Genomic DNA, 13,825 nt, shown 5'->3' with positions numbered 1-13,825 from the left:
ATATAACCTTCACAGTGAGATATCACTCTGCTTCAGAGGAGGTGATGAACACCCACTTCTTCCTTGAGCTGGAAGGAACTGGGGACATCATATTCATGCCAGCCAGTCTCTGGATGGCCAATGTGGCGGTGACAGCCAAATCTGGGACTCCAAATGGTGACAGGGGTCTGGCACCAGCTGAGGAGGCACACCCAAACTGTGGTGGTGCTTCCCAGGATGCTGCATGCTCTCCCCAGGCATGATGCTTAGGCAGACTATTTTAGCTTCACGCATTGAAACCAAATAAAAAGATAGAAGCTGGCCAAGACCTTTAATGTTTGGTAGCCAGCACAGGGCAACCACTAAACCATGGCAACCAAGAAGAGCACAACAAGGCCAAAGAGGTGTCCCCATGGTAGCACCCTCTCAGCATGGCAGTGCTGAGGAGCCCCCACTTCCCACAGCCTTGCACTCACAGCAGTGCTGCCTCTGTCCTCCCTTCCCACACAGTACTGCTGGATGCAGCAAGGCAATCCTCGTCTCCCTGATCTTGGAGCACAAGTGCATGCTCCCAGTGAGTGACATCTCTCACAGCCTGTTCCCAGCCACTGTGAAAACATTCATTTATTATTCAGTTTAAATTGCAGATGCTATTCTTAGTGCTGTGGTGCTCCTCAGGGACCCCGCTGAGGTCAGAGCTTGCCCTGTGCAAATGGGAAATGTTTTTGACCTAATTAAACAATTCGCAAAAATTGGAAGGAAAAGCAGAGACAGAATTGAGGTGAGCTTTCTTAAAAAAGATCTGGGCTAGCAGGCTCAGTTCTCTGACTCCCACCTCTGCTCCATCACCTGGCTTTGGGAAGCTCAGGCATTTCTCTTTAGAGCTGTGACATCTCTTCCAAATGTCAACATTCCACTACTACACCCGGTAGCAGTGTCCCACCTAGGCTGTGGAACTTGGGCTGCTAAAACAAATCCCTCTGAGTTTTTGTTTGTGCCTAGGTCACAGCTCTGGCTACAGCCTTGTATAAACACAAACATGCAAGCTTCATGTCAGCTAGCTCTGACAGTGGCACCACGGAGTGCTCTGTATGGGTTAACATCCCGCATCTTCACCCAGCTCCGTGGGGAAGGGCTGCAGCCTGTGCCCTCCTCTCAGCCTCCCAGGCCCTTCCAGCCCAGGTTATACCTGCCTGGAACCCTGCTTTTGTGGCTGTGGCGAGGGGCACCATAACATAACAACCAGCTAGAACAAGCATGATACATAACATAACTGTACTTGATGTCAAAGTCAGAATGAAACCCACCCCGCTATTAGCAATGTTTCCTAAATCTTCTTTTCCTCAGTGACTTCATAGAAGTATCAGGGGTGAGTTGCCTACACCCCCTCTACACTAAAGAAAATTTCCTAGGTAATCCATTTTCCAGCTCTCTGCTGGTGTGGAGAAAGAAGGCAACCTGCTTCCACCCACACACTGGAATACTGCAGGCTGCTCTTGACCCTCCCAGAGCTCTGCAGCCACCCTGCCTCAGCCACCACATGTGACACCATGTGACACTTTTCCTAAGAGCTGCCAGGGTGGACAGATGAAATGTCTGATGACCTAAATATTTCTAGGGATGTTCTGGCACCAGAAGGAATGGAACAAGCTGGAGCTGGTCTTCTTTTTCAAAGGGAAAAAAACCAGCAAACAAACAAACAGACAAACAAACAAACAAACAAGAACCAACAAAAAAAAAGTACAACAACAAAAACCAAACCACGCAGGAAAAGCTGAAAACGAGAAAATCTTACAGAAACACTAAACTCAGATCTTTAGAACATTTGTTCCTCCAAAACCATCTGACGATTTTAGATACAAAATATTGTAATAATGAAAAAATACAGCCACAGATAAACTTAGACATGGCCAGGTATAAACTGATAGCAAAATATGGAGCCCTGGTAGTCTGAAATGCTGGCACACTGCAAGAGAATTTTATTCTGCTCTGCTCCTCAGAGTGAAGTGAAACTGGCAAAAGAGGCTGGCTGGGGATGGCTTGCTCTGTCTTTGCTGGCCTTGCCTACAGCTGCAGTCCAAAACAGAGCTGACAAGGTCTCAGCTGGCTCAAGCTGTGGTGCAGGGATGCATCCTGAAGGAATCCAGTGCAGATTCACAGCAGTGTGAAAGTGAAGGGTGGGCTTTGTTTGCATGCCAGGTAATACAGAAAGTGAGCAGTGACGCTCCTCTCCAACAGGGGAGTGCAGCACATCAAGCACTGCCTGTGCAGCTCCTGGCCAAGCCTGAGCCACCAGGTGGAAAGATGGAAGAAGGGAAACCACGACTGCAGCATGGTGTGGGGATGCCTCTCCCCCAGCTCACTTGGACATCCAAAGCATCCTAGCCAGGGCAGCACCCAGGTCCCAGCCTGGCTGGAAGAGTGCTCAGAGAAATCCCCAAGGCAGGTGAACAGCCAGGCAGCCATGCAGTATTGACCTCCTCTGCCAGGGCTGAAACCCCCAGGTTAAAGCTGGGATTTGGTGACATCTGTGAGGTGAAGCAAGGCTTGGAGCTCAGGCACAGCTCTGCTCATGCTGGCTCTCACCTTGAGTTAATCACACTGAATGGTCCTGCACAGCATCAGTGCTTGGACCAGCTCAGGTTAGTCCTTGCCCATGGAGATGGGCCAGGGATCAAAGCAAGGGGAATGTTTTCACAAGTCTTGATATCTACAGAATTACTTTTTTTCTGGACACCCTGTATAGGGATACCACAGCTGCAACATTCAGGAGAGGAGGGCATCCATAACTCCAAAGTCTTTTTAAAATCACTTGCCTGACTCTTTCTATTCTTACTCATCTTTCTGCAATGGAGGAATCATAATAGTTTGCAACCATAAAAAGTTGCAAAGAGTTTCTGCGCTTTCATGGTCTCCAAACAGAAACTAATTTCCATGCCCAAACATAATATTTATTTTATTATCTTCTACCAAAGTAGAAGTTTGCCATCCTGGATGTACTGAAATTAGTGAGGTTTTTTTTCTCTCTCTGTTAATACAGATCACTCTCTACTCTGAAAGATTTGAAGAATTTCAAAAAACCTTGGCCAAAAGCAATGAAGTGTTTGCCACATTCAAACAGGAGATGGAAAAAGTGAGTAGGAGCTCATGCCTGAACTCTGTAATTGATACGTTCCTTTTAGATTTTGATATTTCTCACTCTAATAATTCTACCTGAGATGGGACCATCTCTGCACATTTTGAAGAATAATTTCATCAACATTCAAATAAGATTTAGGACACACTCAGCCACGACTGACAGCAGGTTGGATTTCAGCTTTGCAAGCTCAACAGCAGAAAGGAGAGTAGAAATCTCTCCATTTCAGCTAAAACTGAAAGTGCCTGGAAGAATAAATATTTTACTTAAAATACACTGTGGTGGTTGGGTACAGATCCCTGAGACATACCAGAGGGGGAGTCTGGAGCCACATTTATCAGACCATGTTCCCAGGAGTGCATAGAACCTTCTGGGTGACTGACACTGGTACAGCGAGTTTGACATAGGCTACATAACTTTTACTAGAGTGTGTAGGCAGAGCTGAAGCCCACCAACCCCTTTACACCACGTGGAAACCATCCAAGAGACTGTTTCCTTGCAGCTGGGGTTCTTATTTCCTGTAATGAATGGGAGTTAAAAACCAAACACATCTACCTATTTTACATATTTGTAATAAAAAATGTTCTGCTCTGCCACCAAGGCTCAAAATCCTCATGCCCTGATCCAGGCAGCACCTAATAATTCTTCACAGAGAGTCCTGCCTGCACAAAATCATCAGGAAAAATGGTGCTATTTAGCTAGTGGTGTGTTCTGGGGGTAGTATAGAGGGGTGAGTCGTCCAGGGGGAATTTCCCTGGCCTTGAGGGCTCAGAAGAGCCCCTCTTTAACTTCCCAGCAGTCTAACACTGTAGTCTGGTAAAGAGACAAACAGAATCCACCAAATTCTTTGCCTTTTGTTTTTGTGGTAGTTTGTATGCTGGAAGTTGGCTATAATCAACTGGTCCTATTGTTGGGACTACAGACTAGAGGCTGAAAGTGATATAGCAGCTACTTCAAATGAAATCCATCCCTCAACATAAATTATTACTTAGCACAGACACTACAGCTGCTGGTAGCAGAGCTCTGAGCAGGGCCAAAGACTTGAATAAAGGGGCTGCCCTAATTTCATCTTTAGCTTGGAATTTCTGTTGTGATGTAGCTTTTCTTCCTAATTCTGTAGATGACAAAGAAAATGAAGAAGTTAGAAAAAGATACTGCTACATGGAAATCCAGGTTTGAGAACTGTAACAGAGCATTACTGGACATGATTGAAGAGGTGAGCAGTCTTTCCCATCTCAAGATGCATCCTTTTCCCCACGTAAAACTTTAATTAGGAGATGAGATAATCCCAGAAATCAGTGAAAAAATTCTTCTTGAATCTAAGGGTCTTTCTTTCAAGCTACCTTGATAATTGGATGTCTTTAGAGAAAAAGACAATCCCAGCTGGTAGTGCTTTTAGATTGTGCAGGCATCCACTACATCCATGAGAAACTGAATTATGTAACTCTGAATTTTAAGTGCTCTAAAAATGGGTGATTCTCAATGCTCTCCCATACAAGCAAATTGGCATTAGTTCACTTCATGCTACTTTCTGCATAAGAGCATCCACCCAGGGAATTAATGTGTTCTAGCTAATGAACTTTAAAATCATGCTTTTCATTAACTTCCTGTGTAGTCAGACTCTAAGAGTCAAAAGCAAGTACTGTGTCTCTCCATATTTTTAAATGTGCTGTCCCAGGGGCATTGCAAAGGAAGTTCATAAGCACACTGGAACTCATTCAAAGAAGATAAGAGGCTGCCTGAAGTTTCACCCCAAACATAAACTGAACTGGGACCAGATCTTTCTGGTTAGCTTTGTAGCTCTGTGCTATGGCTATTTCTATTTTTATGGATTTCTATATCTCTTGTTTCCTCACTGGGTGTAGAAAATGTTCCAATTCAGGATGCTCTTACAGAGCCCAGAAACAAGATAAACAAATAAAAAAAAATGCAGCTCATTTGCTTCCAAATTCACACCCACACCAACCAAAAGTCTAAGCAGGCTCTGGGTTGCTTGTCTGCATGGACATCCACTATGCTTTTCCATTTCTCCAGAGCATCAGCAGGTACTCCTGCAAATATATTTGAGTGAAATTGATCTGAATATGTATCCAGAATGTTAATACATTGTAGTTACAGGGATGAATTTCCTCTTGAATCTTTGGTCCAAAACACCATAGTTATTGAAGAGCAGTTGGTGAAAGCCAGCCACCTGGCAGCATCCTCTGAAGGCTGCTCAAATAATTTCCTAATTGCCAGTTCCACTAATGAATTGTATGCACTCAAACTGAACCTGTACCTTTGCCTGATGTCTTTGACTACAGAAAGCCATGAGGTCCAAGGAATATGAGTGCTTTGTGCTGAAAATCCAGAGACTAGAGAACCTCTGCCGTGCTCTGCAGGAAGAGAGAAATGAATTGTACAAAAAAATAAAGCAAGCACAGTTCCCAGAAGAGGTGAATGGAAATGGCATCTTAGAAGAAGAAGAAGATGATGAAGAAGATGATACTAAAACAACGCCTTCCCCCTCTGAGCAGGAGAGCATTGAGCTGCATGAGAGTGACAAGAGGATGCTGAAGCAGCTGGCTGAAGCTTTCAGGGTGTCCCACAGGGCAGAGGAGTCCCTCCCAAGCAACAGCAGCAATCCAGAGCCCTGTGACACTCAAACATGTAATGCCATCCTGGTGCCAGAACCTCCTGCTCCTCTCACTCCTCATTCAGAGGCTGGGAAAACCTGTGAGCAGCCCAGCACGAGCACACCAGCACCCACTGAACACACAGCAGCACCCACTGAAAGTATGACAGTGCCCACTGAGAATGGGTCAAAGCCCACCAAAAGCACGCCCTCCCCTCCAGACAGGGTGCCAACACCCACAGAAAGTGCGCCAGTGCCTCCTGAGAGTGTGCTTGTCCCCACTGGGAACATGCCAATGCCCACTGAAAGCATGCCAGCAACCCCTGAAAACGTGCCAACCCCCGCACAAAGCACACCCATCTCCCTTGGGAATATGCCAGTACCCATTCAGGGCCCACCAAAAGCTGCAGAATGTGTGGATGGCCCAGCAGATAGATCTGTCCAGGGGCAGTCTGGGAAGCAAACAGGGGACACAGACATGGAAGCAGTGGATTGAAGACACCATGTGCCCAGGCTTGTCTTCTGCAAACCAGAGCTCTGCTTCGTCCTCTAAATTGATACTTTTTTTTTTTTTAAGAAACAAAAATTGTTTCCTAAAACACACTCATGTATTTGTATGCAAATGTAATGCACTTCTCTTTGCTACCACTATCCAGTAATAATGGGTCTGCAAATTTTGCAGTCCTTCATCTGCTTGAAGTATAATACTTTCTTAATGACATGGAAATACAATGAAATCACAGGATCTCTTTTTCCCAGGCATGATGAGTCATCTCATTCAGGAAAATAATTTTAGTGTTGCACTTCCATGTTTCAAAAAACAATGCAATTCTCATGCATATATTTAAAGACTCATAATTAATTCTATCTATTTATTTTGATATTGCATAAAAGGTGGCCTACTTGGACACACTATGATTTTAATAAATGAGGTGAAAGGAATCTGTAATTACAAAGTAAAATACTGAAACCATAAATGTGGTCAGCCATATCCAAGGAGTGGTGCAACAGCCAGAGGTGAATTTTTGGGCAAGGAAATCACCACTCAGCACTGTAACCTAAACACCCACAAGCTTTCAGCCTTACCTTCCATTGATCTTTTCTGCTCAGTCTTCTAGAATAGGTTTTGTTTTCAACAGAACTACAGGGAAAGGGAAAAGATCTTTTCTAGATTCACATAAAATAATTGAAAACAGCAATTTCCAAATTGATGGCAATTTCCAAGGTAGGGGGTCACAATTCTCTTTCTACATCCAACAGAAAATTGCTACATTATCATACTATTTGGAATCACAAGGCCAGCAGTGGGGATCATGCCTGTTTCCAACACACAAACAAGGTGAGGAGATGAGAAGCTGGTTGCAGACCCCAGTTTCTAGGCAAGGAGCAGAAAGCAGAGTGGAAGGTAGCAGGATGTATTCCAGAAGAAGACAGATGAATAATCCTGAGATTGTGCTTCTGGATGGTGCTGTCGCTCCCAGTTCCAGCCACATGAACCACAGCTTCCTCCTGGCACTGCTGCATGGGCCAATGCTCCCAGGAGAAGGATGAGGACTCACCTGTCACCCCATTCTGGAAGCAGAGCACAAGTCAATAAGCCAGAAGCAAAGAAGAACCAGGAAAGCAGGAATCCCTCTCACAGACACCTCCAGGGGCTGGCTACATCCCCATGCCCTTTCCTGTCTAACCGGCTCTTCCCACCTGCCTGCCAACAGACATTGCTTAACAATGCAGCCACCTTGTCTGAAACTGGTTTGTTCTGGTGCCAAGAACAGCCATGAAGGAAGGAGCCAAGGGAGGATACCTACCCAGGCAGCTCTACAGACTCAAGCAAGGAGACTAAGTAGGCTTTTTAGAAGGTTGAAATGTCCCCCCAGGAATGTCCCCCAGGATTATTTTAACAGTCTTTAAGCCTAAGTAGGTTTAAAGACTGTTAAAATAATCCTGGGGGACATTCTTTGTTTCTCATCTCTTTCCTCTGAATTCCACCCAGGCCTTTCAGAGCCTTAGCTGGACAGCTTAAGAATTTGAAAAGGGCAATTAAGCAAGATGTTTAGAGGTTGGAAAGAGAAATCTTACAATCAAAGAAACCCATGTTTACAGACAAATCCCAAGAAGACCCCAAAGACAAAGCAACTTGTTCAAGCCAAAGTTGAAACACAGGTGAACCAAAAGGAAAGATATCACCTTTGACACACTCTGGGAAACAGTGGCCACAGAGTCCTTCCAGCATGCCACCCTCCAAAAACGGGGTTTGAATCTCTGCTTACTGCCAATGTGGCCCATACCCTGGTTAAATATGTCTGTGAACTGCTTGGTTACAGAGCTGACCCTGGGAGTTTACAGAGCACAAACTGCAAATGTGTCTTTGGATATGGCCTGTAGCTAACATTACTATAGTTTTCAATTGTGAATGCCTTATGTTAGATAACAAGACCTACAGGATTTATCTCATGTCTTTAATCATGTGAAAGTGGATAATTTGAGTCTTAGTTATCTTAAGCTCCTTTTATAAACAGTGGAGAAGGAAAAGCATCTTTTGAGGACAAGTTATCCCATGATAAGACTGGCATCCAAGTCAGAAGGAATTACTTTCTCTCTGAAGATGATCTTTCTCTTCAGATGCTAGAGCCAGCCTAAGACAACTAATTTAAATTTGGGTATCTAAATTAGGCAACATGAATTCCATCAAATATTCAGATTCAAAGCCCTAAGTGAATGGCCATCTCTGAAAACCAAGCCAGTTATGTGCCTGTGAAAACATTAATGTATAACAAATCTGTATCCTAAGATAAACAGTTATACTCACCTGATACACTTATTTTTAGTTTCCATTGACTTAAGTTGGTAGAAATATAGTTTCTGTTACAAGTTTTGTTTGTTATCAGGGTGACTTTTAAAATTAATGCAATTTATATACTTGTTAATGTGTTGGGGGTTTAATTCTTGTTGTTTGATTCTGTTGCCATTTTAGTAACCACCTGCATGAAACAAACTCCTTTTTCTTTAAATATGCCCTTATTTTTCTTCAAATAGCCTTCAGTTGTTGATGTTTTCTTATACATTCAAATATTTAATGCAATAATAATGGCCTTACAACTTTAGGTTGGTTCCATTTTACATAATCATTATGGTCACATCTTTAATTATGTAATTCATGTCTCATACCTTCCAGCTTCAGCAAGCAGGGAGACAAGAATCCTGCAGATAAAAACTTCCTACATAGTTATGATTTATTCTTACAGCATCATTCCTCATGAATAAATACACAGCCTTCTGGGAAAATTACTCCCACTCTCTTCCACCTTCCTCATTTTTGCCCTTGAAATTCTAACACTGCAAAATTCTAACACTCAAATACTTGCAGCTCCTATTACTATGAGTTTCTCTCACATACCTGTTGCTTCTCTTCTTTTCTCATGTACCAACTGTATTTTATCCCAGCAGTTTCCTCCTCATTTTCAGTATGTATATGCACACATACAATACTGAAAGCACAGAAGAGTGACCTCCATAGCTTTTAGTTTCAGGATTTGGCTTCATGTGTTTACAAGAGATGAGAATTGCAGGGAAAATTCTGGCTGATCCCAGGCTCCATAGAGTATTTAGTCAAACTATGGAGATGGTTTATGTAATCTCATGGCCTGTAGAGCTGTGGAAAGCTGGAGTACCCTCATTAGAAGTGGAAAATCTGTAAAATTTAACCAAGCAACTCTTTATCATCCACTGCATCAGACCAGAAGATTAAATCACCATCACAGATTTCTGTGTGCTAACCTGGATTCTCTCATTCTTCTTCAACATTAATTCCTGGCCTCCCTTGCTCTTTTCTTCCACTGGTACCCAATATAAAACTGACTATGCACAGTATCCTAGTGAAAAGCCTTTGGGATGGCAGTCTGCACAACAGCTCTGCTGCTCTTCCTCAGGTGCCTCTGCACTCAAGGCGCAGAAGCCCACGCTTCTGTGGGTTTCACACTCATTTGGAGGCAGCAAGTGGCAGTGAGACCTGCCTCCCCAGTGTCCATTGTCATCATCATTATTCTAATCTGGCAGTGTCATCAGTCCTGGTGTGTTCTGTGGTTGCCTCCCTCAGTCTTGCTTTTATTTCGCATAGTTATTCCCTTATCTCCAGGCACAGATTTGGGGGAGAGGAGAGGTGGTGATGGCAGCTATTTCTTCCTTACTAAGAAGCAACAGCTTTTTTAAAATCAGCATCTGCTGACATTCATTTGGTTTCTGGAATTTCTGTTTTCTCAGGTTAGGTGGTCCAGGTACCCTATGGCTGACACTGGAAAGTTTCAGCCCTCTCATTGCCAGCAAGTTCAGGTTCTGAAAAACAAAGTTGCAAGCTGAACACACCTCCAGTGTCACAGCCAATCCCACACAGAAAAGAACCTTAAGTCCCAAGTGTCAAGTGCTGCTAGTCATTATGCTATCTCTTCCCATGTGTTCCACACCAGTTTCCAGAGAAATAAAAATAAAATGCCATCTCTGGCAGAAATTTGAGTTACATCTTGTCCCCCATGCCCCCATTCAAGGCATCACTCCCATTCGGATGCTGCACCCGCTGCCCTCACCAGCGTGCATGGCTGCATTCAAATTGGGTCACTCAAACAATTCAGGTTAAAAATACACCACCACAATCACCAAGAAGAGCTAATTTTAACTCAGATCATTGCAGTGATCCCACTGGGTTTTTGTTCTGATGGTATCTAGGGAAACATGACCTCAATTATGGTCACCATAATTGCTAATTGAACTCCACCCATCCTTTGCTCATAAAGGAATCCACACTTTTGGATGTTAACTCTGGAGGATCATGTTGTTCTCAGAGTTAATGGTAGTTTAATGGTAGCCTTTCCATTGACTATTTTAACAGACATCTCCAGGAGCAAATACAGAATTTGGAAAGTTGCATTTTAAATCTCAGTCTGACCCCCACACAAAAGACAGGGAAGAACAATGTCCAACGCACATCGGTAACAACCAGCTGCAGCCTTTGGAACTGTGTGTTACATCTTCTGCACACAAAGAAAGCTCTCACACTCCCATACAGACACCCTGGCTTCTCAAACAGGAGAACAGGTCAAGTGCCAGCAGCAGGGTGATCACTCAAACTTCAGGGATCATGTCTCGGGTCCCAGTTGCTGTGGTAGAGGCTAATTGGCAAAATGACTCAGCAATACGCATGCATTGAGTTTCTCCTTCTCTCTCCTCTCCTCTCCTCTCCTCTCCTCTCCTCTCCTCTCCTCTCCTCTCCTCTCCTCTCCTCTCCTCTCCTCTCCTCTCCTCTCCTCTCCTCTCCTCTCCTCTCCTCTCCTCTCCTCTCCTCTCCTCTCTTTTCTTCTTATTTTCTTACAAAATGTTATTAAATCAAAGTTTATAGACCACAGCATCCCAGAACACAAGACTCTGCTTCTGTTACACTGGAGGCTGAATGTAATGTCAAAAAAATAGGCTTTTTTCACAGAAAGAAGAGAAACAGTGAAGAAGTCCGTGTCATTTTTGGTAGAAGCAGCCTCTGTTTGTGGGTTGGTAATGCAGTGTTACCTCCTGAAATCCAAGGTCATATTTGAATTACATCAACTGAAGACAGTTTTGATTTTAAGTTTGTGTTTCTAGACCATCGCTAGACTGCCAGACCATTGCACAAACCCACACCTTTAACTGGTGCTGTTCTGCTCAGCTAGAGAGTCTGTTCAGAAAAGTCTTGATGACAGAAATAGTGGCTTGACACAGTCAGAAAGAGATCGACCTGCCACCATGAGAGATGTCTTAGCAGCAGATCTCTCTCCTGCCTTGGTCAACCCATTTATCTCCCCTGGCATTTCCTACATCATTAAATACACCCATAACACTTTAGATGAAAATAACTGCAGTTTACCAGCATGGTTCACAACAGCATGGCACGTTCAACTGGCTCCTCAGAAAGGTGTCATGGTTTAGCCCCAGCTGGCAATTAAATACCATGTAACCCCCCTTTCACTACCCTCATCCCCACAGTGGGATGGAGAGGAAAATCAGAAAAAGTAAAACCCATGGGCTGAGATAAGAACAGTTTAACAACTGAAATAGATCAAAATACAACAACAATAATAATAATTTAAAAAATAATAATTATAATAGTGATGAAACAGGAGATAACAAAGAATGAGAGTGGAATAAAAGAAAGATGAGTGATGCACAATTCAGTTGCTCACCATCCACTGACTGATGCCCAGCCTGTCCCTGAGCAGCAATCAGCAGCTCCTGGCCAGCTCCCCACAGTTCATATACTGCACATTTCACTCTGCGGTGTGAAATAACCCTTTGGTCAGTTCTTGTCAGCTGTCCTGGCCATGGTCCCTCCAGGCTTCTTGTGCACCTGCTCGCTGGCAGAGCATGGAAAACTGAGAATTCCTTGATTTAGAATAAGAACTAGAGAGCAAAACTAAAGCATCGTTGTATTATCAACATTATTTTCATACTGAATCCAAAACACAGCACTGTACCAGCTACTAGGGAGAAAATTAACCCTATTCCAGACAAAGCTAGGACAAAAGAAGATTGAACTTCTGTAAAAGATCACAGTGACCTTGTCCCTGCAGAACAGCAGCTGACAACCCACCCACCCCATCTTTAGTTTATTATGTTTGCTGTTATCTATGTCTATGTCTCTGTTACACATATAAAAATAAAGAATCTTAATGAAGCCCAACTTAAGCCAGAGTTACTGGTGAATTGATAGATACCACACTGACATCCTAATCATGTATTAATGTAACATATCAAATGGTGCAGGTGTTTTGTTACAGACCTGCAGAGCTGTAGTGAGACATTTTAGTGGTGTAAGCCTTGCAACACCACAGCTGCAGGGACACTGCTGCTCTGCTTGGTGCCCCTCTGCTCCAGAGAGGCCCTGGGTTTCTTACTGCACCCTGGAGAACCCCACAGGTACCAGTGGATAGCAGGGGGTAGAATGCAGACACCAGGTGGTGGTGGCACACCTGAACTCCTGCAAAGTTTGCACTATGATCTCTGTTCTTGAGACCCTGTGTCTCACACAAATCAATGACCTTTCTGCCTCATATTGCTGCTTGTAAAATATGGGTAGTGAATGTGGTTGTGAATTATTTTGAGTACAAGTAACATTTACTCCTCAGTAAGACTAATTGTTTTCATCTAATTTAAGATGCCATTAAAAATTATAATCATGTAATATCTTATATTGGTAGGGAACTTTAGGGATCACCTCCCCTTCCTAAGAGAAGCAGGATCAATATTGAAACTACATCAGGTTGCTCAGGTCCTCAGTTCTGAGTATTTCCAAGGATACAGACCGCATGTCTCTGGATACTTGTTCCCATGTTTGATTTTTCTTCACAGAGAATTTTTTTTCTTTCCATGTAATCTTCCTTGGTGCAGCCCATGTCCTTGGCCTCTCTCCTTGCCATTATGCATCACTGTCTTCTCTATAGCCTCCCATCATTAGTTTAAGATTCCCTCTGAGACTTCTCCAGGATGGAGAAAACCAGCCCTTGAGATGACATGGGACATTCTCATTTCATAGCAAGAGAACCCACATGCATATTTAACTGCAGCAGTGTTCACACTGCTGCTATCCAAGTAAAGCAGCCACCACTTCCCATTCATCCACCAGTCTTCCCAGTACCTCACCACCACAGTGGAAACCCTCACCTATTTTCCCAGCATGGCAACTCACGTGATCATTTTCTAACCCAGCCTGCTGAAAATGCCTCAGGCAGCTTTAGATTGTTATGGAAATGCTCGAGCAAACCAAATCATTTTGAATTGGCTTTGCTCAGGGGATGACTTTGTAGGCATCTGTGCCGGATGAGCAGAGAAAAAACTGTTGGCCAACGGGTGGGTTCATCCAGATCCATTGGGAATGCAAAATCCTCATCCCCCTGTGGCTGCAGCTCCCACAGGATGAGTGGCACAGCAACAGCTACTTGAGCACCAATTCCCACAGGCTCAGACTCCTGTGCTTGATAGAGTTTTTCTCCTGAGGTTTTGTCAAAACTTTCTGAGTCCTCAGCAGAGCAGTAATTGTTAACAATAACATTTACACAGGTGTATGAACTTTCCACACG

The 13,825-nt window shown here is 43.7% G+C and overlaps 1 protein-coding gene across 1 annotated transcript in view; it reads left to right on the top strand.

Moving 5' to 3' along the window:
- Positions 1–8,762, top strand: part of TXLNB (taxilin beta) — a 34,771-nt gene extending 26,009 nt beyond the window's left edge. Inside the window, exons 8-10 of the mRNA XM_059469376.1 lie at positions 3,020–3,112; positions 4,236–4,331; positions 5,419–8,762. Of these exons, the coding sequence (XP_059325359.1) occupies positions 3,020–3,112; positions 4,236–4,331; positions 5,419–6,225 (996 nt within the window). The 3' untranslated portion in view covers positions 6,226–8,762. The remainder of the gene's footprint in view (positions 1–3,019; positions 3,113–4,235; positions 4,332–5,418) is intronic.
- Positions 8,763–13,825: the final 5,063 nt, after the last annotated feature.

The sequence above is a fragment of the Ammospiza nelsoni genome, chromosome 3 (assembly GCF_027579445.1).
Source record: "Ammospiza nelsoni isolate bAmmNel1 chromosome 3, bAmmNel1.pri, whole genome shotgun sequence".
Taxonomy (NCBI): Eukaryota; Metazoa; Chordata; class Aves; order Passeriformes; family Passerellidae; genus Ammospiza; species Ammospiza nelsoni.
Note: the sequence above shows the minus strand (reverse complement) of the source record. Positions and strands in the feature narration are given on the sequence as shown.